Source organism: Schistocerca nitens, chromosome 5 (genome assembly GCF_023898315.1).
Source record: "Schistocerca nitens isolate TAMUIC-IGC-003100 chromosome 5, iqSchNite1.1, whole genome shotgun sequence".
NCBI lineage: Eukaryota > Metazoa > Arthropoda > Insecta > Orthoptera > Acrididae > Schistocerca > Schistocerca nitens.
In genome coordinates, this window is record NC_064618.1 from 642,036,893 (window position 1) to 642,053,021 (window position 16,129).

The window sequence follows — 16,129 nt, forward strand, 5'->3', positions numbered from 1 at the left end:
ATGGACTTTTTGGCTCATTAATTGGGTCAGAACGACACAGACTAGGCAACTATTTCCCGACAACGCTTTCCACGAGTGCAAGGAAGTAGCCAGGATTATGTTAAAGGGTGGGGGGGGGGGAGGGGGTTACGGGTCTGATTTGTTAAAGAGGACCTTGAAAAAGCTGATGTTTTACATTTATTCGAAAAACACATTAATGTTACATACATAATTCGCTTCCAGAAGACCTTTGTACAAATAGTATTTGGCCTATAAAATTACACAAAGAAAGCTTTTCTTAAAAAAAGTACGACTTATATCCTCAAGTGTATGTGTATCTGAGAAATACCAAAATGCACAATTACATATTCGTAGTTTTTTGTTTGGGAACATGATAACTTCACTCTCTGCCAAATGAATTACATTTCTTTGCTAACAAGGCGCAGCTCAGTCTTCTAATATAAGGTTCACTATCGCACAGCAGAAAAATCTTGACGTTGGACTGAGAGCTTATGAACTTAAACGGGTTCAGATCTGTTTCAACAATAGTTACTCTTGCCCTACTTGCATCTTCTCTTGAAATTTACGACTTACCTGAACCAAGTCAGAATTCCTTCAGCACATCGAAGTTCCTCAATTGAATCTCAAATTTTTATTAAAGAATTTCTTAAGTGATCAAGAATTTGTTCTATAATTATTATTTCAACAGACAAATTTATTTATAAAACAAGACGGAATGCACAAATACTAAGAGCTATAGTTTCGGGATCTCAACACTGGTTTCAGCTAGACTTCTAATGTATGCCACCTCCTAAATGAGTTCGTATAATCCAAGAAAATACTGTTACACAGTCTTTGATGCTAATAAACTCCTCTACAATGTACTACATACGTTGTAGTTTATATGAAGTCGGAATTGTGATGGTTGGACTCACTGTTCCAAGGATATTACGGATCAGACATTTCACAGCAGAACATCATTCTTGTAGTAAAAAGACATGATATATCGCCGTTTGACAAGTGAGCCATCTTTGTGCACAGAAACATAGTACAAAATGTCGATCGCTAGCCACCTTCCAATGTAAATGTCGCTGAAGCAGGAACATTGTCGAAATCTCATATCTTATACAAACGAACACCAAGTAATAATTACACCACAAATCAAGACATGTACTGTTACAAAGTAACAAAAGCTTGTAAGCGTAGGCTTCCGCGGCCGTTGTCTTCTTCAATAAAATTCTTCAGGGTATCAGACCGCATCGTCATAATTTAAAATGCGCCAACGTTTCGGCCAGCGTTGCAGCTAGCCTTCATCAGGGCCTTACGTTAAGGCCCTGATGAAGGCTAGCTGCAACGCTGGCCGAAACGTTGGCGCATTTTAAATTATGACGATGCGGTCTGATACCCTGAAGAATTTTATTGAAGATAACAAAAGCTTATTTTTTATGTAGTTGTTTCTTGAATTTCAAAACATTGTAGTTTGAAGATAATAAGAGAACACGTGAAAAAGAAACACTAAACAAAAGAATATGAGTAAAAACAATAAATTAATTTAAACACTTTGAAATAGATTAAAGCAATGCTATATTTAAACCTTAGATGAGTCACTCAAAACGCTGTACGAATGTCTTGTGTGTCAGTTATCTCTACTTGGTAACAATAGCAAAATTATGAACTGAGTTAACCAATTTAACTACAGACATCAAAAAAAGTTTTACATCATCCCAATTCCCAGAAGTCCTGAAGATAGACGTTGACTGTGGATATTGTATCACAGACACAGTCCCCCCAGGTCACTAACGCCCCCTCCCCCCCCCCCCACCTCCTCCCATGCATGATCAGCGCCTATTAGACGGAGGGGGTCAGACAGCCGATCAGTTCCAGTCTTTCCACCAGGAAGGAGGTACGCGGCTTGTGTTGTCAGTAGTTCAACCATGGCTAGAGGGTCAATACCGCGGTTCGATCGCGTCCGCATTGTTACTTTGTGCCAGGAAGGGATCTCAACAATAGAAGTGTCCAGGCGTCTCGGAGTGAACTAAAGCGATGTTGTTCGGACATGCAGGAGACACAGCGAGACAGGAACTGTCGATGACATACCTCGCTCAGGCCGCCCAAGGGCTACTACTGCGGTGGATGACCACTATCTACGGATTATGGCTCGGAGGAACCCTGAAAACAACGTCACCATGTTCAATAATGCTTTTTGTGCAGCCACAGGACGTCGTCTTACGACTCAAACTGTGCACTATAATCTGCATGAAGCACAACTTCACTCGCGACGTCCATGGTGAGGTCCATCTTTGCAACCACAACACCATGCTGCGCGGTACAGATGGGCCCAGAGATATGCCAAATGGACCGCTCAGGATTGGCATCACGTTCTCTTTACCGATGAGTGACACATATGCTTTCAACCAGACAATTGTCGGAGACGTGTTTGGAGGCAACCCAGTCAGGCTGAACGCCATAGAGACACTGTCCAGCGAGTGCAGCATTGTGGAGGTTCCCTGCTGTTTTAGGGTGGTATTATGTGTGGCCGACGTACACCTCTGGTGGTCATGGAAGTCGCAGTAAAGGCTGTACGATACGTGAATGCCATCCTCCGACTAATAGTGCAATCATATCGGCAGCGTATTGGCGAGGCATTCGTCTTCGTAGGCGACAATTCGCACCCCCATCGTGCACATCTTGTGAATGACTTCCTTCAGGATAACGACATAGCTCGACTAAAGTGGCCAGCATCTTCTGTAGACATGAACCGTATCGAACATGCCTGGGATAGATTGAAAAAGGCTGTTTATGGACGACATGACCCACCAAGCACTCTGAGGGATCTACGCTGAATCGCCGTTGAGGAGTGTGACAATATGGACCAACGGTGCCTTGATGAACTTGTGGGTAGTATGCCACCACCTCTGAAAGTCTCGCTGTATAGTGATACGACATGCAATGTGTGGTTTTCATGAGTAATAAAAAGGGCGTAAATGATGTTTATGTTGATGTCTATTCCAATTTTCTGCACAGGTTCCGGAACTCTGTAAACAAAGCTGATGCAAAATTTTTTTGGTGTGTGTATAAAGATTTTTATGTAGTATAAGGAAATCGTCGTATTATTTTCATACTCTATCTGTATCATATAAAATCAGAGTAATCATTCAAGATTAGTTAGGTCTATCAATTAAACAAGCATTTGTTGTAGATAAAAGATGAACTTGACGTATAAGTAAATAATTAAAAATGGTGTAAGGCAGGAATGTAGTCTTTCGCCTTTACCGTTTGTCTATACATTGAAGAAGAAATGAAGCCGGGAAAGAATAGAGTCGAAGTGTTTTGAGATGTGGTGCCATAGAAATGAGGAGGTTCCTCACAGAATCGGCGAGGAAAGAAGTGTGAGGAAAACACTAACATGAGGAAGAAATAGGATTACAGGACATGTGTTGAGACATCTGGCAATAACTTCCATGGTGCTACAGGAAGATGATGAGGGTAAAAATTGTAGGGGAAGACAGAGACTGGAATACATCCATCTAAGAAATGTGGACATTGGCTGTAAGTGCTACTCTGAGATAAAGAGGATGGCACAGGAGACTAAGTCAATGTGGGCCGCACCAAACCAGTCGGAAGACTGATAAAGGAAGTGATCTTACACAACGACCTATTTCTGCAGTTTGATTACTGCTCCTAAAACATGCATACTTTATAATGCCGTTCTCGAGACAATGAACGTAATGAAGCTCTGAGGATGGGTCGTGGGTCATCTCAGGATAGCTCAGTCGGTGAGAACACTGTCAGTGAATGGCAGCGTCCTGAGTTCGATTACTGGTCCAGCGGGCTGTATAATATGCTAGGAAGCTATAATAAAATCATGTTGAAAATTAAAGTGCAAAATTCTGTGGCCTACTCATTTACGGCGTCTTTACAAGCTCTTTTTAATGCTATGTGTATGCTTTACATTCTTCGCAATGAGTATTTTATTACTGATGTTTTGATTAATGGCTACATCAACTACTCAGCGAAATTACAACTAAATGGATCTGGGAGATACGAATATAGGATTACTGTGGGATTACACAGTACTTTCGACGTATTATGTGTATTTGTGTTACCTTTTACGCTCTGTTTTAATTACTAGGTCGTGTGTTATCATAATCCGTCATCACGTTGAAATTACAGTGCTGGCAAAATTGCAAACTCCTTGAAGACGGCATGGAACATACGTCAAATTGGTGTGAAGTGCACTACATGCTTGGAAATACAAATGATTATCATTTCCGCGCAACCGCAGCAATAACGTCATGTACGTTCTGTTTATATGGAAAGATTACGCAGCAGGTTTCTCATTCAGGAATCGCATTTGCTTGTTGTTTACTTGTGAAAATATCGTTTGACACGTTGTATAAGAAGGAAACACATCTGTCCCCATGCGTCGTAATTCAACTAAGGCTTTACTATGGCCTGTCGAAATTATTGTTTTTCTTTCTGTGATATAGCTGCTCACGTTGTAGGTATCCTACGACTATCTAGCGAATATGGAATATATTTGTTCATAACGAAAAGTATAAATGCTTGGATATCACATGAGATACTGAATTTAACTGATGAGAGGAGAAAATATAAAAATGCAGCACATGAAGCAGAAGAAAGGGAATACAAACGTGTAGAACATGAAACATAAGACGTGCAGAATGGCGAAACAGAAATGCCTGGATGACAAATGGAAGGATGTATAAGCATATACCACTGAAGGAAAGATAGATACCGGTCGGTCGAAAATTAAAGAGACGTATGAAGAAAAGAAGAGCAGCTATATGAATGCCAAGAGCTCAGATGTAAAACTCGTGGTAAACAAAGAAGGGGAAACTGAAAGGTGGAAGGAATATATAGAGGGACTATTAAAATGAAATGAAGGTAATATTATAGGAAGGAAAGAGGACATAGATGAATATGAAATAGGAGATATGGTACTGAGAGAAGAATTTAATAGAGCATTGGAAGAGCTAAGTCGAAACAAGGTACCTGGAGCAGACGACAGTCCCTCAGAACTACTCACATCCTTGGGAAACCAGCTGTAACAAAAGTATTCCACCTGGTGTATAAGATATAAGAGACAGGCGAAATTCCCTCAGATAGCAAGAAGAATGCAATATTATAAAATTAAAAAGAGAGCAGGTGCACATACAATAGCAAAAGCAAAACAGTGGTGATGGAATGAGGTCGAATTAAATCATGCGATGCTGCGGGAAGCAGATTAGGAACAGAACATTGAAAGTAGTAGATGGGTTTTGTTATTTGGGCAGAAAAATAACTGATGATGGCTGAAGCAGAGAGGATATAAAATAGAGGCTTGCAATGGCAAGAAAAGTACGAGGGTTGGAACTTTAATAGTGGCATCTATTTATTTACAGCTCGTAAAAAATAGATACGTGTTTCAAAGTTTTACTGACCTTCAGAGTAGTCACCAGCATTGTGTATAACCCGTTGCCAGCGATCTTTGAAACACGTATCTATTTTGTACGAGCTGTGAATAAATTGTTGCCACTACTAAAGTTCCAACCATCGTACTTATGAAGGAGAGAAATTCGTTAGCATCAAATATACGTTTAAGTGTTAGCAAATCTTTACTGAAAGTATAGTCTCTTAGACTACCCCTGCGATTCGTTGCCATCTCGTTGACGTTGCGTGTTCTACCGATGGTCCGCATCTTCACAACACGATATTTCAACACTGTAAGTCGATGTCTCCACCATGTTTTCCCTGCATTAGCCTCGGGGACCACCTGATGAAGACTTCGAGTTATCACGTCGAAATATCGTGTTTGTAAGACCTGGACTACTGGCAGAAAACCCAATCTCAATGATATTTTCTGAAGGTATTAGTCTGGAGTGTAGCCGTAAGTGGAAGTGAAATGTGGTCGATAAACAGTTTAGTCAGGCAGAGAATAGAAGCTTCTGAAATGTGGTGCTACAGAAGAATGATGAAGATTAGGAGTGTAGATCATGTAACCAACGAGGAGGGCAGAAAAGTAATTTGTGGCACAACTTGATTAAAAGAAGCGGTCAGTTGATAGGACACATTCTGAGACATCAAGGGATCGGTTTAATTCTGGAGGGAAGTGTGGAAAGTAAAAATTGTAGAGAGACACCAAAGCAAGTTCAAAAGGATGTAGATTGGAGTAATTATTCGAAGATCACGAGGCTTGTGCAGGGTAGAGTATCATGGAGACCTGCATCAAACCAGTCCTTGGATTGAAGACAACTACAACGAGGGATATACTCAACGCCTGGCGAGGTCTAAATGGCCCCAGATGATTAGCGCTTGAAAGGAGAAACAAATTGTCCACTCGGCCACACAAGGATAGTACAGCTACGTTACATACCTTGGGTCATGAAATGAGTCTCTTTGCAGCATGAGAAGTATGTCCGTCCTGACGTCGACATACTTTATCTTCGACGGTGGATACTACGAGCAGAAGGAAGTAGCAGCCTTGGGGAGTTCACTTTCACCAGTCGTCGCCAACCTGTTCATGCATAATTTTGAGGTGGAAGCCCTGGATTCAGCGCAGTGGAAACCTACCTGTTTCTTCCGCTTTGTTGACGAACCTTTGTCATATGGCCACATGATAGAGACAAGCTGAATGTTTCCTCATACATCACAGTTTCATACACCAGAACATCAAGTTTACCATGAAAGTCCGTAGTGCTCCCCTTTCTGGATGTCCTGGTTAAAAGAAGAGCAGACGGCATATTGAGCCACAGCGTGTACCGTAAGAAGACGCACACCGACCTTTACTTACATGCTGCCACCATACAGCGCAGAGGAACGGCTTCCTCAGAACATTGGTTCACAGAGCCCATACCGTATCTGACAATGAGAGCCTTAACAAAGAACTTGAACATCTGAGGTCGGTTTTCCGGAGAAACGGCTACACAGAGAAGCAAATTCGGAGAGCTCTACGTCCCACTCCGACTGTACAGCTGGGGAAAACAGAAGAGAACCTCAGTAGGATGAGGGCATAGCATATATTCCGTTCTGTGGCGCTTTATCGTTAAAGTTAGATGGAATTCTTCAAAAACAATCAGTGAAGTCTGTCTTTCACCCACAAATTACGACACAAACACTATTTGGTAACGTCAAAGACGATCTAGGACTAGGGAAATACGGAGTCCACCCGATCCCCTGCGAATGTGGCATGACTTACATAGGTCAAACGGTGTGTACTATCGCAGATCATTGCCAAGAACATCAACGGCACACCAGACTGCATCCGCCTAACAAGTCGGCGGTTGCTGAATATTGTCTCTCGGAATTACAGAGAATGAATCACGACCAGACCAAGGTTCTGACGCAGACGTCCAAATAATGGGACTGTGTCATTAAATAATCCATCGAGATTCGAGTACGGGAACAGCCGATCAATCGAGATAGTGGTTACATCCTTAATAAGGCCTGGGGACCGGCTTTAAAGCCGATTAAAAGGAAAAGGCACCACGAACTAACGTCGAGAACAGGCAGAGATACTAAGAAGACGCCGCCATCACGCGCCCCTGGGCGCGGACCGCGAACGGAACGGATGCTCAACGCTCCGCGCCTGGGTGCGGACAGCTTTCGGGACACCTGGTGATGGGAGGGTGGGGGGGGGGGGGGAGGAGATAAAACCACGGTGCCGGCGCCTCGGCGGTCAGTTCATGAGCGCACCTGATGATGGCAACGTGGTCGCTTGCCGAAATATTGTGCCCGTTGGACACTGACACACGGCAGTTCACCCGTGAACTCTTTCGTCACGAGGTATGTCGGGAGAAATTGAGGACTTTCTTGTCTGTCCCAATGTAGTATGGACTCCAAAGTTTCGTCCCTCTCTCCAATGCTGGAATGATATGCGCCTCGTCTTATTTTACGTAGCTCACTCCATTCTCACACTCGTATCCTGTACCAAATCATAAAGTTTCCACACCTCATCAAACACCTAGAGCAACTTCGATTCTTTTAGAACTGCCATAGTCTTGAGTTCCAACACCCAACAGTCTTCCCAACCCTGGCCACGTGCTACACCTCTACCAACAAAATTTTTCCCCACAACTCCATACTCTCCGTGTCATTTCCTAATGTACTTTCAGTCACCTTACCGTCGTGGACCATCCTTGAAATCCACCCTTTCTTCTAAAAATAACCTACCTTGCCCGTCACAAACCGCCTAAAATGAAAGTTCATACCAAATCTTCCCCTGGCCACCTGGCATCCTATCATTTACTACCACCAACAACCTACCCTACAGTTTCTTCAAACGTTGACATCCCAACTTCCTCACATAAAATCCTTCCTAATATTTCCCTCATCTCATTACCTACCGACAGTAATCAGGTGCACCAACCTACATCTACATACATTGCCTGTAAAGAAAGTGAAGTACCCAGAGGACATGGTTGTATGTCAGTATAATTTCGTATATGTACACGCCTTCCGGGAATATGTAAATGAGTAGAGTTGCAATTCTCTGTGATAAGTAGAACGACCGCCAAAGTGCGTTAGCATTGTTGATGTTTACTGTTGCTACCAAACCTGGTAAAGAATATAAGGGGAGTGAACAGAGTTAGCTGTTGAGGCATCACTGTGAAGGACACGTTAATGCCGTATTCTTACGAGAGGCAGCGTTAACAATATGAAAGGAGCCTCATTGCTGGTGTACATTTTGCCAGATAGTCGAATAATGCAATATCCAAATTTGTGGGGAATTCAGATGTGTCAGTGCCCTGACTCAGAACGCCATGGGATCGTGAAGGCTTGAAATTATGCTTAAAATTTATTAGAATTCGCTAACTTTTCTTATTCTCAAACATTGTATAACTAATGCTTGAGTAATTGGATCTCTATTTTAAGCAAAAGCAAATTTTTCACGCATCTCAATATTTATGGCGTCGTATCTCCTTAACTATGTGTCTTAGAAAAACTGGGGTAAGCTATGAGGTACATACAGTGGTATATGTAGATACTGTCTGCAAAGTGTGTTGCGAACAGAGTTGGCAGTAAAGAAGTAATACATTAAAACGTCATGTGTGATGCTGAAATTTTACTACATGAACAGAGAAAATGTAGTAAGCGATAAAGTTTTTCCTTTTCGTCATTTTGTGTAGGTAATCAGCGAGGAAGAGTTTCCTAGAGGTTCAGAAATTTTGGGTATAGTTTTTTGAAAATCGCTAAGTGCTCTCATTCTCAAACACTGGATCAATAAAATCCGGCTATTAGTGCTCTGTCGGTTGCACTGACTCAAGACGAATTTTCGACTGTAATAATTGTCCTATTGTGTTAAACTTTTAATGTAAGTTTATACCTTTTAATGAGTACATTATGAAAACATTTTAAATATACAAATTCGGTCAATAAATACGCATCATTTGTTTTCAAGAACTCGACCAAAAACGCAAGCTGTGCAGCTACTTTGAGAGAAGCTTCTTTTCCTTTAGGAGCTTCACGATGTTTGGGCTTAGAATATGACCACTGCATTCTCAAAAAAAAAGAGAATTTACATCTCATTATCATCATCTTGTCATAATCGACATCAGTCATCACTGTCACTACTCCATTATGGACTATGGTTTTGCTGCTGCTACTGACACTTAAAGAAAAGGAAACATATAATTCTGCGTCAGTCACGATGATTTATTTTGCCCGCTAATCGTTTCGATGGACAATCATCATCATCAGGTGGAAGGCGTTTTCTATATGGTCGTTGTTGGTCGAAAGCGTTGATGATTTTGTGCAGCAGTATCTGAGGCGAGCAAGAACTTATGTTGTTGTTTCCACTATTGGTAATTAAGAGAATTAACCACGGAACTTAATGCCGTAATACAGCAGATGTTTTAAAGATATTAAAAGTACTTACAGTGCAAGTGAAGCAGTATTTGAGCCCCATTCTGCCGCAGAAAATCGCAATTGCTTTCCCATTTTACGTTAGTCACACAGTGTCGTTATACAGCGAAGAGTTATATTTTTCGTCGAAGAAGCAAAGTAGTTACATTTTTCGCCGAAGAATTTTAAAACTGGGCAGTTTGCATAAGAGAATCATTTCAAGCAGGCGAGTGATGAAGGAATGAAGGCCTATGTACATGTCTTGTATTACTGTAGTTCAGTGACACGAAGCACTTTTCATATGTACTTAATAATATCAGGACCTGACGAAATTACGAGGGCGTGCTGAGGAGAAGTGTCTCCGAATTTTTTATTCTGTTTCAATATCTGTTGAGGTATTATATATTACTCGGTTACTTTCCCACTTTGCTGACGCAAGTTGAATCTTCTGCCTCCAAAGGGCTCCGAACTATAGCGTGTAATACGGCGGTGTGTAACGAACTATGTCGGTTAGTGAGAAACAGCATGCTATAAATGAGTTTTCAACCTTCCACATTTGGATCACCCTCTTCTTCAGCATGAGAATGCCAGACCACGCACGAGCGATGCCAAACCTGCAATAATCCGGCGACTTGGCCTCCTTGTCATCGATCATCTCATACAGTCAAGACTTGGCGCCATCCGATTTTCAGCTATTTCCAAAACTTAAAGAATGCCTTAGAGGACTTTAGTTTGATAGCGATGAATCGATCCAAGCAGAATTGAGGTTGTGGCTCACATCAACAATGTCCACAATTCTACAGTGACAGTATCAACCAACTGGTCTCTTTTGGGATAAATGTTTTCATCGCCAGCGTGACTATGTTGAAACATAAGTATGTACACATGAAGAATTAAGATGTAAAATGTTAATGTTTATTTTATTTAAAAATCATTAAGAATTTTCGCATAAAATATTCGGAGGCATTATTTTCCAGCACGACCAAGTAGAACTTTTCTGACTGTTGCACAGTTCCACTGTCACAAATTTCTGTGTAATAACGTAATGAAAATGAAATATAATTACATAAATAATGTGGAACTACAGGTACACGAAAAAGGCCCTGTATATATCGTCTACGTTATAGGTTTTATGCCCGCTTCTCGTGGTCGTGCGGTAGCGTTCTCGCTTCCCACGCCCGAGTTCCCGGGTTCGATTCCCGGCGGGGTCAGGGATTTTCTCTGCCTCGTGATGGCTGGGTGTTGTGTGCTGTCCTTAGGTTAGTTAGGTTTAAGTAGTTCTAAGTTCTAGGGGACTTATGACCACAGCAGTTGAGTCCCATAGTGCTCAGAGACATTTGAACCATAGGTTTTATGACTAAAATTATGGGCGTCAAAATATACGTGTTACAGAATGGTTAGGCATCGTTACATATTTACAGAATTCTATAGTTATGGCCTGTCTCATAACATTTGTAACTAGAATGTGAGCTAAAATGTGTGTGGAGAAATTGTTAGATTCATGATAAACATATGTGATGGAGTGGCCATAATGTCTCTATAAATTTCTGAGAAATAATGGATACTATTTCATAATGCCCGTATATGTTAGTTCAATATCTATGCATACATTTTCAACGCACATTAACATGGTGTCCTTCCATTTGGACGCATTACTTCCACTGTTGGAGAGAAAACCAGAATTCATTTTGTCTGCACTCTTGTGGATGCTGATTTGTGAAATTTCCGAATGAACCGCTGTTGCACCTCCAGATAAGATAAACCGACGCAGTTGCCCACTAACAACACCCAAACGTTCTCTTCCGTACTCCTTCTTCTTGATTAAATTGAAAAAAAAGAAAAAAAAAACAATAGGCCCACAGTATTACAGAAATGGATTATAGCTACGTGTTATGTAAATATATCCATTATTTCTTAGGAATGAACTGAGACTTCACGATAATTCTATATTTATCAAATCTATCACACAAGGTGTCGCTACTTTTAAAAAATTGCTTGATTTGATTTCAGAATGCTCATTCAGGATGTTTTGGCCCTCTTTCTTTCTATGGATATAAATCTCAAGTTATTCATAAATATCCATTTTGTGACCTTAATTTAAAGGGAACAGCACTTTGTGGCCTTCATTTACATTCTTCAAGCAGTGACCTGTATCTTTGATATGTGTGGCTATTGATGATTTTTCTCATATCTGATTGCTTTATGTGTGTAAGTCAGGGCCTTTTGAGCTATTTGTTGTGCATATGGCTCATTGAAAGCAACTGTGTAAATATGAGATTTGTTGAATTTGTCATTATTGTTCTTAAAGTTATTGGGATGTCTTTGATGCAGCTTCTTGTTGGTTGAAAAGGTATTGTTATTTGACGCTGTTTAACAATATTGGCCAATTTTTGTGAAATGTTGGTGAGATATGGGATATACACATTGTGTATGTTTCCTTGCTGCATCAAATCTACGACCTATGGCACTTTGTAGATGGCCACAGTTTTCATCTTGTGTCATTATGCAGGGGGAGTCAGCTTAGAGACAGTGTTGTTGCGTAATGGTCATAAATTTACAACATCTGTTTTTGTGTAGTGAGTGTCAACCTACAGCGTCTGTCGCTATGTAGTGGGCACTAATTTTCAACCAGTGTTGTCGTGTAATAGCCATCAGTTTACAGCCTATCTTGGTATGTATTGGGTATCAGCTTATGGCCTGTGTCGCTGTGCAGTGAGTGATAGCCTACAGCCTGTGTCGTTCTGTAGTGGGAATGAACTTACAGCCTGTGTCGTTGTGTAGTGGGCTTCAGCGTACACCTACTGTCGCTGCATGGTGTGTGTCATCTTAGAGCCTGTGTTATTCTCTAGTGAGTGTCAGCTTACAGCCTGTGTCACTGTGTAGTAGGTGTCAGCTTTGTTGTTGTGTAATGGGTATCAACATACAGTCTCTGTCACTGCCTGGGTCGGAGATTTTCTCCGCTCAGGGACCGGGTGTTGTGTTGTCCTTATCAACATCATTTCATCCTCGTCGACACGCAAGTCGACGAAGTGGCGTCAACTTCTAAGACTTGCACCAGGCGAACGGTCTACCCGACGGGAGGCCCTAGCCACACGGCATTTCCATTTTACTGTGTAGTGGGCACCAGCCTATGATTTGTGTCGTTGTGTAGTGGGTGCAAACTACAACCAGTGTCGTTGTGTGAATGATGTTAATTTACATCTGGAGCTGTGTAGGGGCCTCCAATTTACACCCAGTGTTGTAGTGTAGTGGACGCCGGTTTATAGCCTTTTTTGCTGTCTAGAAGCCGTCAGCTTACAGCCTGTGTCACTCTGTGGTAGGCATCAACTGACAGGCTGTGTTGTGGTGCAATGGCTATCAATTTCCACTCTGTGTCACTGTGAGAGGGGTGTCAGATTACAGCCCACGTCCTGTGCAGCTTACAGACAGTGTCAATGTGTAGTGGGAGTCAGCTTACAATGTGTGTTCTATCTTGTTCTGTAGTGGATGTCAACTTACAGGCTGTGTCACTATACACAGGTCGTCAACTTACAGCTGTGAAATTGTGTAGTGGACACTGACCTACTGCCTGTGTCCCTGTGTGGTGTTCTGTCCTGTTGTATAATGGGCACCACTTACAACTGGTTTCGTTGTGTAGTGGGTGTGAACTAATAGCTTGCGTTGCTGTGTAGAATGCGTTACTTGAAGACATAAGTCGTGTGGTAGGCATTAGCTTACAGCTTGTGTCAGTGGGCTGTAGGCATCATCTTGCATCCTGTGTCGTCATTTAGCAGACGCCAACTTACGACCTGTGTCACTTTGTAGTCGAAGTCGGCTTACAGTCTATGTCAGTTGGTAGTGGGCGTCATCTAGCATCTGTGTCATGGTGTAATGCGTGCCGACGCAAAACATATGTCAGTATGGTGAGTGTCAGCTTACAGCTTGTGTTGTTGTGTAGTGAGTGTCGACTTGCAACCTATGTTGTTGTGTAGCAGGTGTCCAGTTTTGATCTGTGTCAATGCATAGTGGGTGTCAGCTTAAGACCTGTGTCGCAGTGTAGTGTGTGTAAGCTTACAACCTGTGTTGTTGTGTAGTGAGTGCTAACATGCAGTCTGTGTTGTTGAATGATGGTTGTTAACTTTTAGCCTGTCATTGTCTAGTGTCAGCTTATCTGCGTCATTATGTGGTGAGAGTCAACTTGCACCATTTGTCATTCTGTAGTGAGTGTTAATATACAACGTGTGTTGGTGTCTTGTGGCTATGAGGTTGCAGTCTGTGTCCCTGTGTAGTTGGCTTAGAGCCTGTTTCATTGAGTAGTGGATGTCAACTTACAGCCTGTGTTGTTGTGTAACGACCATTAAATGATAGCCCATGTTGCTGCGAATAAGGGGTCAGATTACAGCCTGTGTTATTGTGCAGTGGGCATTAACTTACAGGCTGTGTTGTTGTGTAGTAAAAGTTAAGCTACAGCCTGTGTCATTGTGTCCTGGGTGCAAACTTACAGCTTTTGTCATTGTGTAATGGGTGTCATCTTACAGTTTGTGTCGTCGTCTGGTGGGCGTTGACTTACAGACTGTTTTTCTGCGTGGTGGGCAAATACATCCTGTGTTGTTGTGTATTATGCACCATCTGTCCGCGGCTCGTAGTCTTGCGGTGGCGTTCTCGCTTCCCGCACGCGGGGTCCCGCGTTCGATTCCCGGAGGGGTCAGGGATTTTCTCTGCCTCGAGATGACTGGGTGTTGTGTGTCTTTCATAATCATTTCATCCTCATTCACTCGAAGTCGCCGTAGTGGCGTTAAAGAACTTGTGGAGCGGCGGCCGAACCGCCCCTCGAGGGGTCTCCCGGCCACCAATGCCATACGCTCATTATTATTATCATGCACCATCTCATAGTTAGCCGTGTTGTATTGTGGGCATCGAAGTACGGGCTTTGTCATTGTGTGCGGGCACCAATTTAGAGCCTGTGTCTTCATCTGCAGCGTGGCAATGAAACACATCAACGAGGCGATGGACCGAATGAAGAAGCGAGGAGCAGAACAAGTGTCAGCTGGAGAACTCAGCGTGCTGGAGAGGTTGCTACTCTCCAACGACGACCCGCGCATCGCCATCGTGATGGCCCTGGACATGATGGGAGCCGGCATCGACACGGTACAGTCTGACATCACTACCTGTGCACCCCTGTCTGGGCGTTTGAAATTTCCTTGTGCTTTGGTGATAAATTTTATCAAACTCGTGTGTGACTGCAAGAAATTACAGCTACAAAAGTTTTTAAATAATAACAATAACAATAATAATAATCATTATTATAATAATAACAACATACACGTCAAAAACACCATGGCAACCTGTCAAATTTATAGTAGATATAAAACTCCCAATATGCACAACCAATAGCATCATGCAGGAAAGAAAATAAATAACCCACTGAAGATAGCACATAGGTGCTGATACACTGAAGAGCCAAAGATACTGGTACACCGGCAGCGGTGGCCGTGCGGTTCTAGGCGCTGCAGTCCGGAACCGCGGGAGTGCTACAGTCGCAGGCTCGAATCCTGCCTCGGGCATGGATGTGTGTGATGTCCTTAGGTTAGTTAGGTTTAAGTAGTTCTAAGTTGTAGGGGACTGATGACCTAAGATGTTAAGTCCCATAGTGCTCAGAGCCATTTGAACCATTTGATACTGGTACACTTGCCTAATACGGTGTAGGGCTCCCGCGTGCACGCCGCAACACGAATTGGAATGAACTCGACTAATGTCTGAAGTAGTGCTGGAGGGAATTGACACCATGAAGCCTGCAGGGCTGTCCATAAATCCGTAAGAGTACGAGGAGGTGATCTCTTCTGAACAGCACGTTCCAAGGCATCTCAGATTTGCTCAATAATGTTCATGTCTCGGGGTTGTTTAAACCCAAAAGAGTGTTCCTGGAGCCATTGTGTAGCAATTATGGACGTGTGGATTGTCGCTTTGTCCTGCTGAAATCGTCCAATTTCGTCGGAATGAACAATGGACATGAATGGATGCAAGTGATCACACAGGATGCTTACGTACGTACCACTTGTCAGAGTCGTATGTAGGCGTATAAGAGGTCCCATATCGCTCCAAATGCACACGCCTCACACTATTACAGAGCCTCCATCAGCTTGAGCAGTGCTCTGCTGACATGCAGGTTCCATGAAATCATGAGATTGTCTCTACATCCGCACACGTCCATCCGCTCAATACAATTTGAAACGAGGCTCTTGCGACCAGGCAACATGTGTCCAGCCATCAACAGTCCAATGTCAGTGTTGAAGGGCCAATGCGAGGCGTAAAGATTCGTGTCGTGCAG

General features: G+C 42.6%; 1 protein-coding gene across 1 annotated transcript in view; it reads left to right on the top strand.

Moving 5' to 3' along the window:
• The window catches only part of LOC126259449 (probable cytochrome P450 301a1, mitochondrial), a 182,611-nt gene that overhangs the window by 130,530 nt on the left and 35,952 nt on the right, over nt 1–16,129 (top strand). Inside the window, exon 8 of the mRNA XM_049956268.1 lies at nt 14,781–14,949. Coding sequence (XP_049812225.1) covers nt 14,781–14,949 — 169 coding nt within the window. The remainder of the gene's footprint in view (nt 1–14,780; nt 14,950–16,129) is intronic.